General features: G+C 41.1%; 1 protein-coding gene across 1 annotated transcript in view; it reads right to left on the bottom strand.

The window, feature by feature from the left end:
- NXPH2 (neurexophilin 2) overlaps positions 1-13,589 on the bottom strand; it is a 34,677-nt gene extending 21,088 nt beyond the window's left edge. Inside the window, exon 1 of the mRNA XM_035130779.3 lies at positions 13,073-13,589. Within this exon, the coding sequence (XP_034986670.1) occupies positions 13,073-13,132 (60 nt within the window). The 5' untranslated portion in view covers positions 13,133-13,589. The remainder of the gene's footprint in view (positions 1-13,072) is intronic.
- Between the last annotated feature and the right edge of the window lie 4,183 nt (positions 13,590-17,772).

Here is a 17,772-nt window from a genome sequence, read left to right as displayed (position 1 = left end):
GAATGAAATAGGAGGTCCTGCTATCTGAAAAGCAAAAATGCTTGCATTGACAGAACGACTGTAGTAGCACCAAGGTGAATGTCCAGTTTAGTCCTTCTGAACTCTTGTTCAGAAATACAAACTCAAGGGCCCACGATCTACGGAGGATAACCAATAGGGGTTATAGAGAAGAAAAACCTGTTTGATGGAAGCAGCTGTTGCACTGGACATGATACAGAAGGTAAATGCTTGCAATACTGGAGTCCTGTGACCAGAGCCACAGAAAACACAAAATAAACATGTACCGAATAAGAAACAGTTTGACAAAACGGAAAAGAATTGGGAAGTGAAGATGATAACACTGTTAACTTGACAGAAATACAACTGAGATTTAAAAAAAAATTTTTAGAAAGCTCTTATACTAACAGACACCCAATTCAGATCAAGGCTGCAGTGACAGCAAAGGATTAAAGCCCCTTTCAGGCCACAGTCCCAATCCAGATAGCCTACACCCACGCCTGCTATTTGATTAAAATTGTGAATTTCAGGAATGACATGACACCTAGTTTTGTCCTTGAGTCACCATGAACTGGCTTCTCTGTAGATTGGATCAGCAAGTCAGCAATGCTTGCCAAAGCTCCAATATTATAATATTTGCAATGTTCCAGCTACAGAAAGATCAAGATCCGACGTTGCTTTACAAAGTTCTTCATCCCGATGCACTCTGGGATGTTTACAAATAAACGGATCAGGATATTTCCCATCCATGTGTCCCTCCATAACCAAAAGTACACTCCATTCTATTTCTGCATTAATCTGCAATTCTCTACCCTCACCAGAAAATGTATGGGAATTCAATATAAATATTTGCTTAAATAAATATTTTAGTGCAAAATTGTTTATTTAAAAAACAGGTCTTTTGCCCACATGTTAAAATGTGTTTTGATGTGTATGTGTCTTGAGCTGAGACCTATTTCATAACATTCAGAGAAGTGCAATAAAAAAAAATTCCTGATCTGTTTATGAATCCAGGAAGTGTGAATTAGGTTGATTCACTTAAAAAGGTGGATTTGAATAAAATCTTTCTCCCTTCAGAAATAGGTCACTAGGTGGGGTGGAGCTGCTATGCTAGCTTCCCAGCAGGTAGGTCACTGTTGCTTAATGGCAGGGAGAGGTGAGGTCAGGGGTGTGCGCAAACATACTGGTACCAGTGGAGCCAATCCATCACTCCTGCCTGTGTATTTGAACCACCACACCACTCTCCCTTCCATGAACTTAGAATAGCAGCTCTACCTCACCTGGGAAGCCATGTCTCCCTCCATTCCTATTGCAACTCAAGGTGTGGAGACTTTGCGGCATAGTTTGAAACAATGTGATGAACAAGCCATTAATGGAACAACAATTGAGATATGAATGCCCTCTTTTAAAGATAGCTTCTTTCTTCTATGAAAGTAAAGGTACTGTTAACCCTAGTTGATTCACTTACTAATTCTACTGATAAACATACTTTTCTCCATTTAATTCTAACATGGTTTACAGTGTACAGTCGTACCTTGGTTCTTGAACAGAATGCGTTCGGGGAGTCTGTTCAATTCCCAGAACTATTCAAAAACCAAGGCACAGCTTCTGATTGGCTGCAGAAGCGTCCTGCAGCCAATCAGAAGTCGCGGAAGTCGCACCGGACGTTTGGCTTGTGAAAATCATTAGAAAACCAGGACACTCACTTCTGGGTTTCGATCGTTCGGGAGCCACGACGTTTTAGATCCAAGGTATAACTGTACTGCTATACAAATATAGTCAGAAATGAGTTCCATTAAGTCTGAGTATGTATAGATTGCAACCTTGGCTGTTTCCTAGGTTTCCATTTCATCTGGTGTTGGCAATTCCCCAAATCTGGTGATTTCAGTGTGAATTTGCAAAGCAGAACCCTGCAATTGTACACCTTCAGTGAAGTGAAGCATAACACAGAGGGCTTGTAGTCATCCTCAAATGAATCTGCTAATTAATTTTTTTCCTAGTTTGCTCTGGTTTGTTGTATAGTCCAATTAAGTTGCTAAGCCAGTCACATCAGAGTAAATCAACCATACAGTTACATAATTTTTTCCTAATAAACAGTAGTAATTACATGTACTAGGTTCTAAGGCCGCCAGATGCTCTAACGCAAAAGCTTTAATTTATTTCATCTTAAAAAAAATTCAAAGAAACAACCCATTCATGTGTGATAGTTTTTTTTAATAAAACCAAATAAGTTAATTCTTATTTCAACGTAATGTAACTCAGATGCATAAAAGAAAAATAGAGAGGATAAAGTAGCTATATCCTGCTCTCGCTCAGTTCCTTGCCTATTTATTATCACTATATATAATTATGCACACACAATATGTTAACAAATCAGTCCTGTAAATGTCTCATCAGAAGTCAGGCCCATTTAGCTCAGGGGAACTTACTCCCAGGTATGTATGCACATGATTGCATCCTAAAGACTTCTTATGCTATAAAACTATTATAGCAAACACTGCCTGAGCGCTAAGAGAAACCTGACACAATAAATTCCCCCCCAAAAAAAACACAGCAGTAAAAACTAGAATTCAAAAGTATTCTGAAGAAGTTGGTCTTGCAAGCTGAACAGGGTTCACTTCTGAGCTTGCAGTTGTTAGGCTTGGAATACCACAGAACAAATAGTAATTGCACTTTGGTTTAGAGGGAGGGCAGCATTCTCTGTCAGCTGTGACTCCTCTGCCTGAATAAGCACCAGAATGTCAAGACTGGGGAAGAACTACCATCTGTCAAAACATGGGTCCTTAAAAACTAGCAAGAAGTCACACAGTAAGTGGAGAAAATGTAATATAAGCTAGGTAGTTGTGTAACCAACTTAACAGGGATGCACAAGCACGTCAGATGATTTCAGAAGTCAGCCAGAATGTTTTGGAGCACATGGATGTGCTTATCTGGGGCTTTCAGTATTATAGTAAATAACTCTTGCACCCCAAAGACTGACAGCACAGGACTGTTTCTTTAGAGTGCAATTTTATGGATCAAGCAACATTATTTTTAGAAGTAAAAGGACACAAATGTAGTGAGGCTTCTGCAGCGTGCTCTGGGCAAGATGTAACTGGCAGTTAGATATTCCAGTAAGTCCACAGAGAAGCATAAATTGGAATCTCTTACACTTCTGGGCCTTGGGACTTTTCAATCCTCCAAAACAGAGGAGGCCAACACAGTGCTCTCCAGAAGTTTCTGGACTACAACTCCCATCATCCCTGAACATTGGGCATGCTGATTTGGGCTGATGGGAATTGTAGTCCAACAATGTGGAGAGCGTCACATTGGTTATCCCAGCTCTAAAAGGCTCTAGAGGTTGCATAATGCTAGTGTTTATATAATCCCACAATATTTACATTCATCTAGGTGGTTCTTACTGCAGAAGAGCCTACCTCCTCTTCACCTGCCTTCACCAAATGTTGTGTGTAGTATGGTTTGCTGTCTGGCTGGGGGCAATGAAGGAAATGAAAAAAAAATATTTGTATGCTAAAATGCTAACAAGCCACAGCAGTGAGCATCTAGGTTTTAAAGAAACCTGTTCTGATGGCAACAGTGAGATTCTGGCACACCAACTTTAGGGAGCTGAGGCATTTCTGCCCCCCTAAACGTTGAGGGGTCTGAGGAGGCCAAGTGTGGTGCAGCTTCAGTGGCCAGGTCCTCCAGAATGCTTGGCCTCCTTCAGACAACGCGACGTTGCATCATGTGTCACGTCTCTCTCACACACAATGAAAGCAGGGCCCCCTCAATCTTAGGGGCAACTTGGCAGCTCTGCCTCATGTCACATGTAACTCCATCTATAAAATAAGTGCGACCTGAAACAAAATGTTGCAGTATGCAGTGCTCCTGGTCAGGGTTCTAGCCAGTCATACCCATTTCAAGGATACTCTATTCCCCTTCCCCTTCCTTATTTTCCTCCTCCAACAGTCAGGCCTACTGAGCATGCTTAGTCCTCACTGAGTGGGTTTTTTGGGGGGAGGGGTTCCCCCTAAACATTTTTCATACTTATGCAAACCTTGGAGTCACCCCAAACCTGCTGACATGTTTTGCATGTGGGTGGTGCCATATTATTTACTTACTTATTTTAAAGATTTATACCCTGCCTACCTGAATTAATCTCAAGGTGGCTAACAACACAATAGGTTATAATAACACACACACACATACCCAAAATAGCTCACGTATGCACACACAGCTTCAAGCTGTTGACTGGTGGGTGGAGCCGGGACATGTTTTCCTTTAGTTCTACAGTCCCAGGGTAACAAATTGTTGGACCAGAAGATTCTTAATGAAGTTTTTCTTAACGTTTAGCTGAAATGAGTTTCTTTGCCATCTCTACACATCAGTTCTAGTCTTGTCCTCTGACGTAACAGAGAACAGGTCCACCCTATCTTCTTTGTGACAGCCTTTCAGGTACAGTGGTACCTCTATATACGAATAACTCTACTTACGAATGTTTCTACTTACAAACGGAGCTCCGTCCACCATCTTGGATGCGGTTTAGATAGGATTTTTTCTACTTATGAATTTTTAGATAGGGTTGCTTCGACTTACGAATTTTTTCTCCCAATGCATTCCTATGGGATTCGACGTACTTTTTTTTCGACTTACGAATGTGTGTTCGGAACGCGTTAAATTCATAAGTAGAGGTACCACTGTATTTGATAGCAGCTCCCATGCATCCCTATAATCTTCTCCAGGCATAGGACTTGGATAGCCAACCCCTCACCCTTTCTGGCAGCTCTCGTGTAGGGTCCCTAGAGCTACACTCACCTATGGACCTGTAAAATTCTAAGCCTTTTAAGAGTGAGGGGAGATTCATATACTGTATGTTAATTCAGTTATAAATGCTGCATATCAATTCTCGTTTGTGTTCTGGACTGTCTTCCAGTGATACGAGCTGAGACATTTATCACTGTTATACCCAGATATAAAAATTCCTGTCACCACTAGAGCCTTACCAGTAGCTATTTTACCAGTATTATTATTATTTCCTGTGACACTAACTATACTTTGTCTATATACAGAGAGAGAGAGAGCTTATTTCACACCTCAAAAGTCTAGTTAAATTTTATGCTGTATTACACATGATCTCCTTCAACAAAGAAACTGAACACTATAGTTACATTTAAATTTGTGGGCACTGGTTACATGTTTTAAAAATGCATGAGCGTTTATCAGCTTTATTAACTCCAATTAAAAATCAAGTCCCTTTGCTGAATTATAGACAACTCAATCCATCCCACCTCAATTAACATAGCAATCCTGATACACACATACAATTTAGCACATTCCTCGTATTTTACAATCATATTTTTTATAATAAAAACCCCCAGTCTTATGCTAAAATTACAACAATAAAAGTACATCAGTACAACAGACTATAAATTTATCATAAGGGAAAATATAAAGTTTTTAAACAAGCATTTTATATAGAATCTGAGATTCCTCCTTTCAATAATGAAATAAGCCAATAAAATGAGGAATAACCTCTGTATGAAGAAAATGTTCAATAACAATTCTGCTTTAAATAAACTATACACAAATTGCAAACTGCCTAAAGTCTTTAAAGAGTAGGCATTGGCTGATATAAAGAACTGAAGCACTTGTGAACTAAAATGTACTTCTCGCAACTAACTATTGCACAAGATTCAAAGGATTAATCTCTCTCCAAATCCAGAAATTATTTATAGAATCAGCGATGCTTGCCAAGTGTCCTAAAACACTGCATACATTGCAGTAATCTAACCTAGAGGTTACCAGAGAATAAACAACAGAAGTTAGGCTATCCCTGTCCAGATAGAGGTACAGCTGGGCACTCTGCACCACTGAGGCTACTGAGCTTCAAACGATAGCCAGGATCCAGCAGTATAATAATAATAATAATAATAATAATAATAATAATAATAATAATAATTTATTTATACCCTGCCCATCTGGCTGGGTTTCCCCAGCCACTCTGGGTGGCTTCCAACAGAAATATTAAAATACACTAATTTCTTAAAGATTAAAAGCCTCCCTAAACAGGGCTGCCTTCAGATGTCCTCTAAAAGTCTGGTAATTTTTTTTCTTTTTGACATCTGATGGGTTCCACAGGGTGGGTGCCACTACCGAGAAGGCCCTCTGCCTGGTTCCCTCTAACTTGGCTTCTCGTAGCGAGGGAACCGCCAGAAGGCCCTCGGTGCTGGACCTCAGTGTCCAGGCAGAGCGATGGAGGTGGAGATGCTCCTTCAGGTACACTGGACCGAGGCTGTTTAGGGCTTTAAAGGTCAGCACCAACACTTTGAATTGTGCTCGGAAACGGACTGGGAGACAATGCAGGTCTTTCAAGACCAGTATTATGTTGTCTCGGCGGCTGCTCCCAGTCACCAGTCTAGCTGCCGCATTCTGGATTAATTGTAGTTTCCGGGTCACCTTCAAAGGTAGCCCCACGTAGAGCGCATTGCAGTAGTCCAAGCGAGAGATAACTAGAGCATGCACCACTTTGGCAAGACAGTCCGCAGGCAGGTAGGGTCTCAGCCTGCATACCAGATGGTACACCAAACTATGTACCTGCTCCTTTAGACCATCTCCCATCGATCCAGTCTAGGGAACTAACAGTGCTTCGGTCTTATCCTGACTGAGCTTCAGTTTGTTGGCTCTCATACAGTCCACTACCAAGGCAAGACAATGGTCCAGCACATCCACTGCCATACCTGCAGATGTAAAGGAGAAGTAGAGCTATGTGTCATCAGCATATTGCTGACAATGGACTCCAAAATTCCAGATAACCCCATTGAACAGTCTCATGTAAATGTTAAACAGCCCAGGGTTGCTTGTAACCACAGGAGAGGAAGAGTGCTTTTGTGCTCAAATCCTGCTTGTAGTTTTCTCACAGGCATCTGGTCAGCCACTGAGAGAACAGGATGCTGGCCTGGATGGGCCAGTGGCCTGATTCAGCCAGCTCTTATTATGTTCTTATGTACACACTTTTGCATTTAAATCATATGACTCTCCTCCTACTGTAGGTTCTAACTGACTACTTCATCTTGGAAATCATAGGAATGTTTTCACTGTATCTACTTCCACATTTTTAACCAGACTCGCAGTGATCCACTTGTTCATAAGCGGCAATGACAAATAAAAATAGTCCATTGTGCAGGGTTGTGATATCGGTCAGTTGTGCCTGTGCTAAAATATGGCCCAAACTTCCACGAAGAATGACATCATGTGATAAAGGGCAAGGCAAAAATGCAGCTAACTTTTTTTTATTGCCTCAAGGTGTTGAGGAGATATCCCATGGGAGAAAGGGCTCTTTGATCGCCACCTTCCACATAGTTCATTATTAGCAATAAATAATACAGCTGACCTGAATTTAACGTCACTGCCCTCACTTATTGCCATTCATTTATTTTTGTAATATCTCCCTCTTTCTTGTTCTGGTACTAATAAATTCATGCTTTAAATAATGGAACATTATTTGATAAGCTTTGCCTAGTCCAATGTCCAACTCTAGTTGGCTTTTTTTTAAAGGGGGATCTCTGTCTTTCTAGAGCTCCTGTCTCCTTGCTTAGGTAAGACACAAAGGCAGCCCTAGGTGCTGCCTCCAGAAAGCAACCCTGTTTTAACATGGGACTGTGTTTTGTACAATGTATTCTCTTTATTTCCTTCAGATTCCATAACCTAACGGAAGAATGACAGAAAAAAGCTCTGTGTGAAGTATCTAGAATGCAGCCTGTTTAAATGTTTCAATGTTTGCATACAAGATTGAGAACCACGTTTGCTAGCACTGCGGGAAATGCACTGTGCAATGCTGATGGCTTCTGCCCTCCTGGTTTCTTTCTTGTTATCTGGGAGACCAGGGTAGAATGATAGTGAAAGGTGAATTCTGACAGAGGAGCTGTATATGGTAACAGGGAGATGGGCGTGGGCTCAGAAGGGAGGAGCAGGAGGTGGGTAAACACAATCTGGGTTTTTATGTAGGAGTCTGGGCAATTTTCACTTTAAACACAGTCACATCCTGTACCTTCAACGTTTTTTTACCAAAAATGGTACATTGCAAAGGTGCCTAGCATTGTGACATAATTTTGCACATATTTAAAGTAGGCTATCCCAGGATGGAGGGGAGCAGTATGAATATTACACTTAAAACAACAACAACTGGTTGGCTATAGGAAAAAAACTCTTTTATGCAAGACACTTAATTTACTTTTTTTAAAATAATAATAATAATACTTGTTTTACTGTATAGTCCATGCTTGTATGAGAAGCACCTCAATCATCAAGACGTTTATTCTTAATCTATACTGAAAAATAATTATATTTAAAAAAAAGAAAACATCAAGACAGCTAACTCTGTAATGCACACCCACACCCACCAAAAAGCTAAAACACAGATAGGTTGTAATCAAAAGATATCAAATTAAATATGAATAATAGAGAGCAACAGAATACTTAACAAGTTAAAAGAGAAAACTTTATTGCCAGACAATGTTGCAAGAGGTTTTTTCTTTTTTCTTTATCTCACCGTTTGAATTTAAAGAAAACCCCTTCGCTCACACTATGGAAAAGGCTTTTTAACCAAATAACAGCACATTGGATCAAGTTACAAATAAGTATTAAAGATACATCAGCACTTCTGTTAGCTATAAACATCATCAAGTGCTTTTGAAACCCTTTTCTGTATCCATAGGCAATGCAAAGTTTAATGCACCATTTGCAGAACCAGTTCATAGTCTGAGAACATCCCTTTTATTATAAGCCTGCGCTGTGATTCATTTCTTGTATGGGTTTAAAATGTGGAGTGTAAAACAGCAAAGCACTGCAGCTATGTTTTGACAGCAACACCATTATTTAAATTTCTGTTTTTTTAACCTTAAATTTTGTTCATTTGGGAGCTGATTCTTAAAAGACTGTTTTGAAATATATATATTTGGCATCTTTGGCTTTGTTTTATTTTTCATTTGCAAGCACCACCAATGAAAATTGTAATAGATATCACAACAAAAAATAATATACCAGAATTTGATTGCAGGAACCTGTTAAATAGGTTTGATTCAGTGTTAACATCAGTGCCTTAGGGAATGGGCTGTAAAATCCTCTTATACAAGGCACTTTTCTACTGCTAGTGCCTAAGACTGCACGGGCTCCTCTAACCTAATTATTAACATGACACTGAATAATTTGTAGCAACAAAAAAGCTGAATAGCCATTAACAGTAGGTTTAAAGAAATGGTATGCTGTGACCTTAATACTGGACAAAGCATTTTTTTTGTTTTATTATTTAGCCAATAACTACCCAGATTATTATTGACTGGGAACAGCAATATTGTTTTACATATATTGAGTAGCATAATGTTAAACGAATGGTGAATTATGGTGAGTTTAATTCTCTTTGATTAGCTACTATCTAGTTTGCAGGGGAAATAGATGGTTTGCAATATTTTTTACCACCAACAGCACTTTTTACTGTCTACACAACCTGTATTTACTAACAACACAGTCTTATAAATGTGTGTATAAATACTCAAAAGATAGTCCCACTGTATTTAACTGCTCTCACTCCCAGGTAAGTGTATATATGACTACAGCCTTAGTGTAAGCAAAAATTAATAACTAAATGTTTAATTGTAGACATACCTACACAAAGGTAAGCCACACTGTGTTCAATGGGGCTTCATTCCAAGTAATTGTTTGCAGGGGGCTGCAGCCTGGGGGTGGGGAAATAGGTATAACCTACAAGGTGGTATACCAAGGACACCCTATAAGTTGTAGTAAATGTTTTTCAACAACAGAGAGACTAATTTGTTTGCAGTTAAGGAAAACTCATTGAATCATTAACAAGAGGATAATTTTGTAAAACTTGAACTTAAAATAGCATCTATACAAGGAATAAAAATGGGTACAGCAAAATTAAATAGGCCTTTTGAATTTCTCTGTGCAGACTTGCCAATTCATTATAGTTGCCATAAGATACTGCCCCCAATGTTTGTGGTTTTTTAAAGTTTTGTACTCCACAGTAAATTTCACCACAAGTAGTTCTGGTTCATTCATATATATATATATATATATAAAATATGTTTCTTTCTCTCATTGGCAAAAATGCTTGTTACTGTTTACGGATATTTTCCATGTCTATCTTTGAATGTCCATGTCATCTGGCTCTGACTCTAAAAATTGTACACCTGGAAGGCACTGGTCATTTAAAAGTACATGTGGACAACTAAATACTGTAGTCTATGATATGCAATAAAATGTTAAGCACAGCTTTGTATTTGTAATTAGCATATGCTATTGAGTCCCATAGGGCTTACTCCCATCACAAGAGCTTCTATGGGAAGGGGGAGCATGATAGAAATCTAAATAAATAAAATTTATTAATAACCCCTGTAGGGTTGCAGGGTTACTTGGATTTTTTTTTAACTTTAGGACTACTTCTCTCTTCAGAATTATATGATATAAGTGTTTCCTTACACCACTGATGGAGATTTATCTAAAAGCACAGAAAATGAGCTACTCCCCATGGAACTGTTAGGCTATCAGCTGCAAACAGGTACTCCCTTGTGTGCGTTTCCCTCCCCTTAGAAGAAAACAGCTTTTGATCCTTTAAAGTAATCAACACAAAGCAATTGTTGTAAAGCCACAGCAAAAAAGTTGACATCATCCAATAAAATGTGGAATAAAACCAATGTCCGTCAGAAGTTTTGATCAGTTCCTTTGATTATCTGGTTGATTTAAAATAAAAAAATAAAAAATGGGTAGGGGTGTTTCAATTTACCTCTTTCCTGACCAGCAACTTTGTAATCCATTAACTGTTTTCCATTCACATCCCTAACCCCTTGCGTGGCGTTTAGCTGGAAACTCTGCTCTAAGAATATAAACAGCCTTTTATTGTTCAAAAAAGCAAAGAGCAGTGTGAAAGCAAATATGAGTGTCTTATCGCAGAGCTGCAGCTCCGCACTTCATTGCTATGATAAAGTGCCACAGCAAAAAAAAAGGAAAAGGAAAACAGCCCCACAACATTACAAGACAAGCACAATCCACAACCGGATTAGAATTTGACATAAGCTTCCTCAAAAACTAATCAATCAACTCATGCTGTAATATTAGAATCCAGCTCTTAAGGAGGCTGTCTAATCCCTTCATGGTTTATTACACATCCCCTTATTGACTGTAGTCACACACACACACACACACACACACACACACACACACAAACTTTCAGCCAGAATGCAGCCATGAGGAAAAAAAGAAAACTTTGCATCCTGTTGTGGGCAAACAATTAACAACTTCCTGAAATGGAGTATGATGAAATACGATTTCAATGCTTTTTTTTGTTTGATTTCGCTCCTTTTGCTGCGTTACTCCATATATTTAATGCCCCAAGTTAGTTATTCAAGTAAGTTTGTTACAACTATTTATCCTCTACACTCTGATTAGTAGCAGTGTCTCGCTTGGAGTTTTCCACAACTTCAGCAAACCAGCTTTTGCCATTTGCTACTGACTGCTGTCTTTAGTTTACTCCCATTATATTCTGCAGGCTTTACTGCTAATTACAGCAAAGGTATTTACAACTGAGCTGTAGTCTACCCCAAAGCCATAGGATACCACAAGAGAATAGACAGCAGTACTGTACTTTTACGTCATCTATAGGATGTGTAAAATGAATTTTGAAACTACGAAAAGCAAAAAGATTTAATTTAAGCTGCAATCCTGTGCAGTTACATGAAAATAAAGTACCACTGAAAACAGTTGCTCCAGAGTAAACATGCACAGGGTCCAGCTGCATGAGCACCAGATAATTGCATAAGTAGTTTATTGTTTGAGTGAGTGGCTGTCAACAAGATTCTTATTTACAGGTAAATATTCTCAGATAAAACAAAATAAAATATCCATAAATCAAAATAAACTTATTTGCAAATTGCTTAGGATCAACCAAAGTGGACTCTAGTCCACAAAAGCTTGTGCCATAACACATCTGTTAGTCTTCAACGTACCACAAGCCTACACAAGGTGATGGTGGTGTTTCAATGTACTTGTGTATTAAATAAGCATGTAAGACTTTTAAGTAAAAAGTTGCTTCACAGTCACACCACACAACATCCTGTTTAATAACATTGCTTCAGATTCTTACTACTGAGGAAACAAAGCCTGCAAATATATGAGCTACCAAAAAACAAATCTGTTCAACAGACACATGATTTCTTGTAAATTAGAAAACTGTAACAAGCAACAGTGTAACTAACTTTCTCTAGAGCCAGTTCTTTATCAAAATTTCCAAAGGGCTTGTTGCAGTGCAACCCTAGGCATGTTCTACTCAGAGGAAAGTACCTCTGAGTTCAGGGTCGCCTACTCCTGCGTAGCTGTGTTTAGAGTTGCAGCCTTACTTTGGTTACACTAAGAACACATAAATGGAAGATCCGAGAACCTTAGTCCAAAGCCGACAATATTCAACATGTTGGACACAGGCCCTTCGGGAATCCCAGTTGAAAACTGAAAAAACAAGACGATATTGTTAAGCAATCCCGCCTTTGGCTTTACTGGGGTGCTCTAACTCAACCGAATTCTTTCCCCTCCGAAAGCGAACAGTTGCGTGTTCCCCGTTGAAACGACAGCAGTCGCCGGGGAAAAAACGCAAGGTGCGCCCAGGACCTCGTTAGGTTTCTTTAGCTGCTAAGAAAAGGGAAAAGTTTCCACCAAGCATCCGAGCCCAAGCGATCGAATTGAAACGCTCACCCTCCTCCTTCGCAAACCAAAGACACACCAGGCGCGGCTAGCTAGTGAGAGATCTCGCCATCGAGGCGCGCGAAATGTTGGCGGCAGAGGCAGGTGCGCGCCCCATTCATTCCCTGGCATCGCTGAGATGGATGGTCCACTCCCCCCCCCCCAAAAAAAAGAGAGCAAGGGAGGGAGAAGAGATGGGGAAGAGGAGAAAACACGAAAAAGAGCAAGGAAAGACCTCATGCTAAAGCCACCCCGGTTCATTACGAACTTATCCAGCGTTTCTTAAGCTTGCACAGAAACAGGAAGGCAAAGAGCGCACTCCGTTTGCGCCCAGGCAACGCGGGAGACTTACAAGCGGGAGGAAGCTGTGCATCACCACCAGGAGAGGCAGGGGCTGCCGCAGGTGCGCCATCCTGGCTCGGGAGTCTTAAGAGATGCTCTCCTTTCCTCGGGTCTGGCTCATCTCCACTTTAGGGGGCAGGACTGAGTCCAGGGACATAGCACGGCGCGGCGGCGGCGGCTGCTTCGTCGCCGTCTTCTTCTGCCTCCAGAAACTGCCACGACACGACAGACATACACGCGCTCGCCGAGAGGCGCGCGCCCGTCAGAGCGGACGGGCGTAGAAGAAGAAGAGCCCCCCGCGAAGACCCCGAGGCAAATCCTCCGGCGCTCACTCGCGCAGGCGCCGCTTGGGGTCCACTTTCGCGCAGGGGACAACGGTCACGTCTGGCTGGCGAGAAAGAGTCGGCGAGAGCCGCGCAAATTGCCGGAATCAACGGCGGAACGTCGAGGGGTCCCTGGGAGAGGTGGGAGGGACGGGCATTTTCACACACGCCCCGTGAAGTGTGTGAGCAGGAGACGGCGGCGCAGCGCTATGCAAGCCACGCGCGTCAAGCAACTCGGCGGCGCCTCCCCGGCTGCCTGGAGCAGGCGAGGGGGAAGGAGGAGGGCGCTTTGTTCGCGCTTGGCGGGAAAGCGCTCTGAGGCGATGGAGCGGGGAGGGGCGTGGCTGAGCCCGGGGCGTATTAATGAACGCAGTGGGGAGCAGGGATGGGAAGTGTGTGAGGCGGTCGGGGTAGGGTGGGGTGGGTGGGCGACGGTGGCGGTTCTTGGTCCTTATGGGGACCCCTTGTGGTAACACGCTTTTGGACGAGCTCCCTTGCAGACGGAAGAAAACCTTCCCAGGTGCAGAGGGATGCCTCAGGTGTGCCAGGTGGGTGGTCCCACCTCGCCTCCACCCAGGAAGGAGAAGGGCGCTGCCCAGAAAAAGAAGGAGGCAGCCAACTCTGCCCGTTTGCCAGCCCAGGGAGGGGGAGAGCGCAGGAGTCAGCTGAAGTGGGCAAGGCAGCAGTTCAGTAGAAACGTTCCTGTCTGAAACCCTGCAGAGGTTCCGGTCAGTAGGCAATAATGAACCAATGGTGCTAACTGAGTATACGCCAGGCAGCAGCTTCCGGTGTTCAGGTATTGCTGCTGCTTCTCATCACCAACCTGCCAGCCTCTCTGGCTCTGGGATGGTCTGCCTGCTGGCTCTCTCTGGGCAACAAAGTTAGGGAGAATTAGATACAGTTCTCACCACTGCGCCTTCCATGCAGAGGCAGCGCTAGTGAGCAAGGGGATGTATCAGCTTCCTTTTATACACCTCCATTTTTCCCTTTGGGCACTGTGCTGCTGGTAGTTGAATGTACCATCTTGTGAAGGGGTGGATGATCACCAAGGGGACGGAGGCGTCTTTCAACCTCTGTCTCTCTGCCTACCCAGGCAATGCCACGGCACCCAGTTCCCCACATGTGGAGCCCAGAAGGTGAGAGGAAGAGCAAGCTGGGGGAAGTAGCAGTGCTTCTGTAGAGCAACTTTGCCAGCTCCACTTCTCCCCACTATGCCAACCAATGAGGCAAAGGAAGGTGGAAAGAGAGGTGTCTGCCTCTGATGCTGAACTTGTCAGTGAGAAAGTGGAGGCATGTCCTACTGCTGTTGCTCTGCAGAAGAAGCTAAGTTCCTCTGTGGAGCTTGAGGCGTTACTTAGAGTAAACACACTGGAATAAATGGGCATGACTAACTTCAGTCTATTGATTTCAGTGGGTCTACTCTGAGAATGAATGAGTTGGGTGCAATCCAGAATCTACATAGATTTTCTAGAAAAGTTTCATGAACAGCTTATTTGCCAACTCCTATCTAAGCTCAGCATCCTTGTGGATTTTCAATTAGAATCTAACCTTTTCTACATCTGTTCCTCAGAGGAATCATTTTAAATATATATATATATCTGTACAGGGCAAGTGTATTGGACCAGCCTCTTACCATGTGCTTTCACAGATACCTTCTTTATTTTAAGTCTGTTATGTAGAATGAAAAATGTTCCTAGACCAGGGCAGTTCACAAGTTGCCCTGCTTCAATTAGACTCTGGAGGTATTCTAAACAAAAAATAGCTGTCACCTAAGGTAAATTATTTGTGTTCTCTCGAAGCAAGAATGTATTTTTGGTCTCTAAAGCATTTTTTCAAGAACACTTAAATACCTTTCCATTGTTGGCGCAGACAAGGAGAAAATCAGAGAGAATCGTATGCACAAATTGTTTCTGCAAGGAAACGTATCACCTCAGTAGAAGACAAGTGCATTAATATGGGACTAGATTAAGCAAGAGTTAGTTTTGCCTTAAGAAGTTTGTGCAAGAACATTAATAAAACAAGAAGGGAAGACAACCCTGAACAGAATCTTTAAAGAAAAGCGGAATCTGTAAGTTTGCATTGTGATGTGCAGCCACCTGTCAGCACATCAGAGACAGGGAATGATGGGCAAAAGAATATGAGTGAGTCTGATGTAACTGTGCAGAACATTCATTTGGACAGGACCTTCTTTAAATAGATCAGTGTTACATCTTGCCAACTTCATTACTTGTGTCTTGTCTGGTGGCTGCATTGCCTAAAACCAATTGTACATATTTCTTCTTCCTGAGTCCTAGTTTACTTGCTTTACCATGTAACCATTAATGCATTTATTAAGTACTAGTAATAAAAGCATCAATGAGTTTTTCCTCATTTAGAATGTTTATGGAGCGTAGGAATCCTTATATAACAGGGATATATATATATATATATATATATATATATATATATATATATATGAATGATTGTCCAAAAGAATACATATTACTGATGTTGCACTGGTGCAGAAAATAAAGCTTCAGAACTTAAAAGTTAATACCCTTCCCAGATTGCACCATAATCCATCCATTTCCCCCCCAACTTTGGACAGCCAGCTGCTTCTGGGAAACTTACTTATCTAGAGGAATGTTTAATCCACCATTCAAATAATTTCCATTACTGCTTACAATGCAAGACCAACATTTTAAAAAGCAGCAATCAAAACATAAAATGCATCTGATTCTAAAAGTAACAGAGAAGCATAACATCATCACCAGAGCTAAAATTAATTAGCATTGCAATCGTATGTTTAGGATGGTTCAGTTAGAAGAAATGCCCATTCTGATCAATGGTGCTTACTCCCAAGTAAGTATACATTGAATTGCAGCCTAAATTAAAAGTTAAAATGCATGGGAAAAATATTTCTTTGCTTGCTTGGCAAAAAAAAAAAATGACATCAAGGTAGGCACTACGCAACTCTCTGTATATGTTTTCCACAGTACAGCCCTGGTAAGAAGCTCACTTTCTTAGTTGCCAGCCAATGTATTTCAAATCCCAGAGGATGACCTCTGTTGAAGTCCTTAGCTGTATATGAGATACATGTAGGCAGAGGGGCTGCTTTAGGTAACCTGGCCATGAGCTGTAAAGAGCTTTAAAGGTCAAACTACTATTTAATAATAATAATAATAATAATAATAATAATAATAATAATAATAATAATAATATATTATACCCCATCCATCTGGCTGGGTTTCCCCAGCCACTCTGGGTGGTTCCCAACAGATTAATAATAATAATAATAATAATAATAATAATAATACAGTAAGGGATAAAACATCAAACATTAGAAACTTCCCTAAACAGGGAATTGAGCTTAGAAATGAACTAAGAGCAAGTGCAGTCAACAAAGCACCATTGTAATATGACCATAACTCCTGGTCGCAGTTATCTATTTAACCAATATGATTTGAATTAAATTGTTTCCAAATCATCTTCAAAAGTACGCACACTTATAACCTGGGCTTTTTTTTTCCAGTGGGAAGTCACCAGAACTAAATTCTATAACCTCTCAGGTGGGTGCCATTGCCATTCTAAGAGAATGAAGGAGGTCTTCATGGTGAGTTCTAACACATTTTTTCCTAGAAAATAGCACTGCATAATTTGGAGGTTATGAGAACACAGATAATTGAAGATGGTCCATCTCTGTCCAGGTGTGGTTGCAGCTAGCATACCAATCTAGGTTGGTAGAAGGCGGTTTGTGTCACAAAGGCACCTCCAGTAACAAAGCTGGATTGAAAATGTGTCCCTTTAGGAATAGTGCAAACCCATTCAAAGCAGGGTGAGTTTAGGTGCTTACCAACAGCACCTCCATCTTGTCTAGAGATCCCTTCAGTTTCTTGGCCCTCATTCATGCTATTATTATAGCCAGGCACTGATTAAGGATTTACATTGCCTCGCCCCATTTATATGTAAAAGAGAAGAATCTGGCTATCTTCCACATACTGATAAAATATTAGCTCAGATCTCTAGAAGACCTCAGTCAGTGGTTTTGTGTCCATCATAAAAATAATTGGGAACAAGAGGAAACCCTGTAAGACTGTAGCATAAAAAGGTGAGCTGTAGACTGCCAGCACCATATTTTGGAATCGGCCATTCAGGTAGAAATGGTATCACCACAATAAGGTTCATCCAGTTCCCAAATAGGACATCCATTCGAGAAAGGTATTATGGCATGTCTAATAGTCATTGTTTCACCTTTTCTTCTTGAATTTGTCTAATCCTTTTTAGAGGTATTGGCTACTGATCATATGGCAGTGAATTCCGTAGTTATGAGTTGTGTAAAGAGTAAATGCATATTTTTTACCGAATGTACCAATCAGTTGGTAGTATTGCACCCTGTAAATATCCTTAA

Source organism: Zootoca vivipara, chromosome 1 (assembly GCF_965207765.1).
Source record: "Zootoca vivipara chromosome 1, rZooViv2.hap1.1, whole genome shotgun sequence".
NCBI classification, from domain to species: domain Eukaryota; kingdom Metazoa; phylum Chordata; class Lepidosauria; order Squamata; family Lacertidae; genus Zootoca; species Zootoca vivipara.
This window is presented reverse-complemented; position numbering and strand designations above follow the sequence as displayed.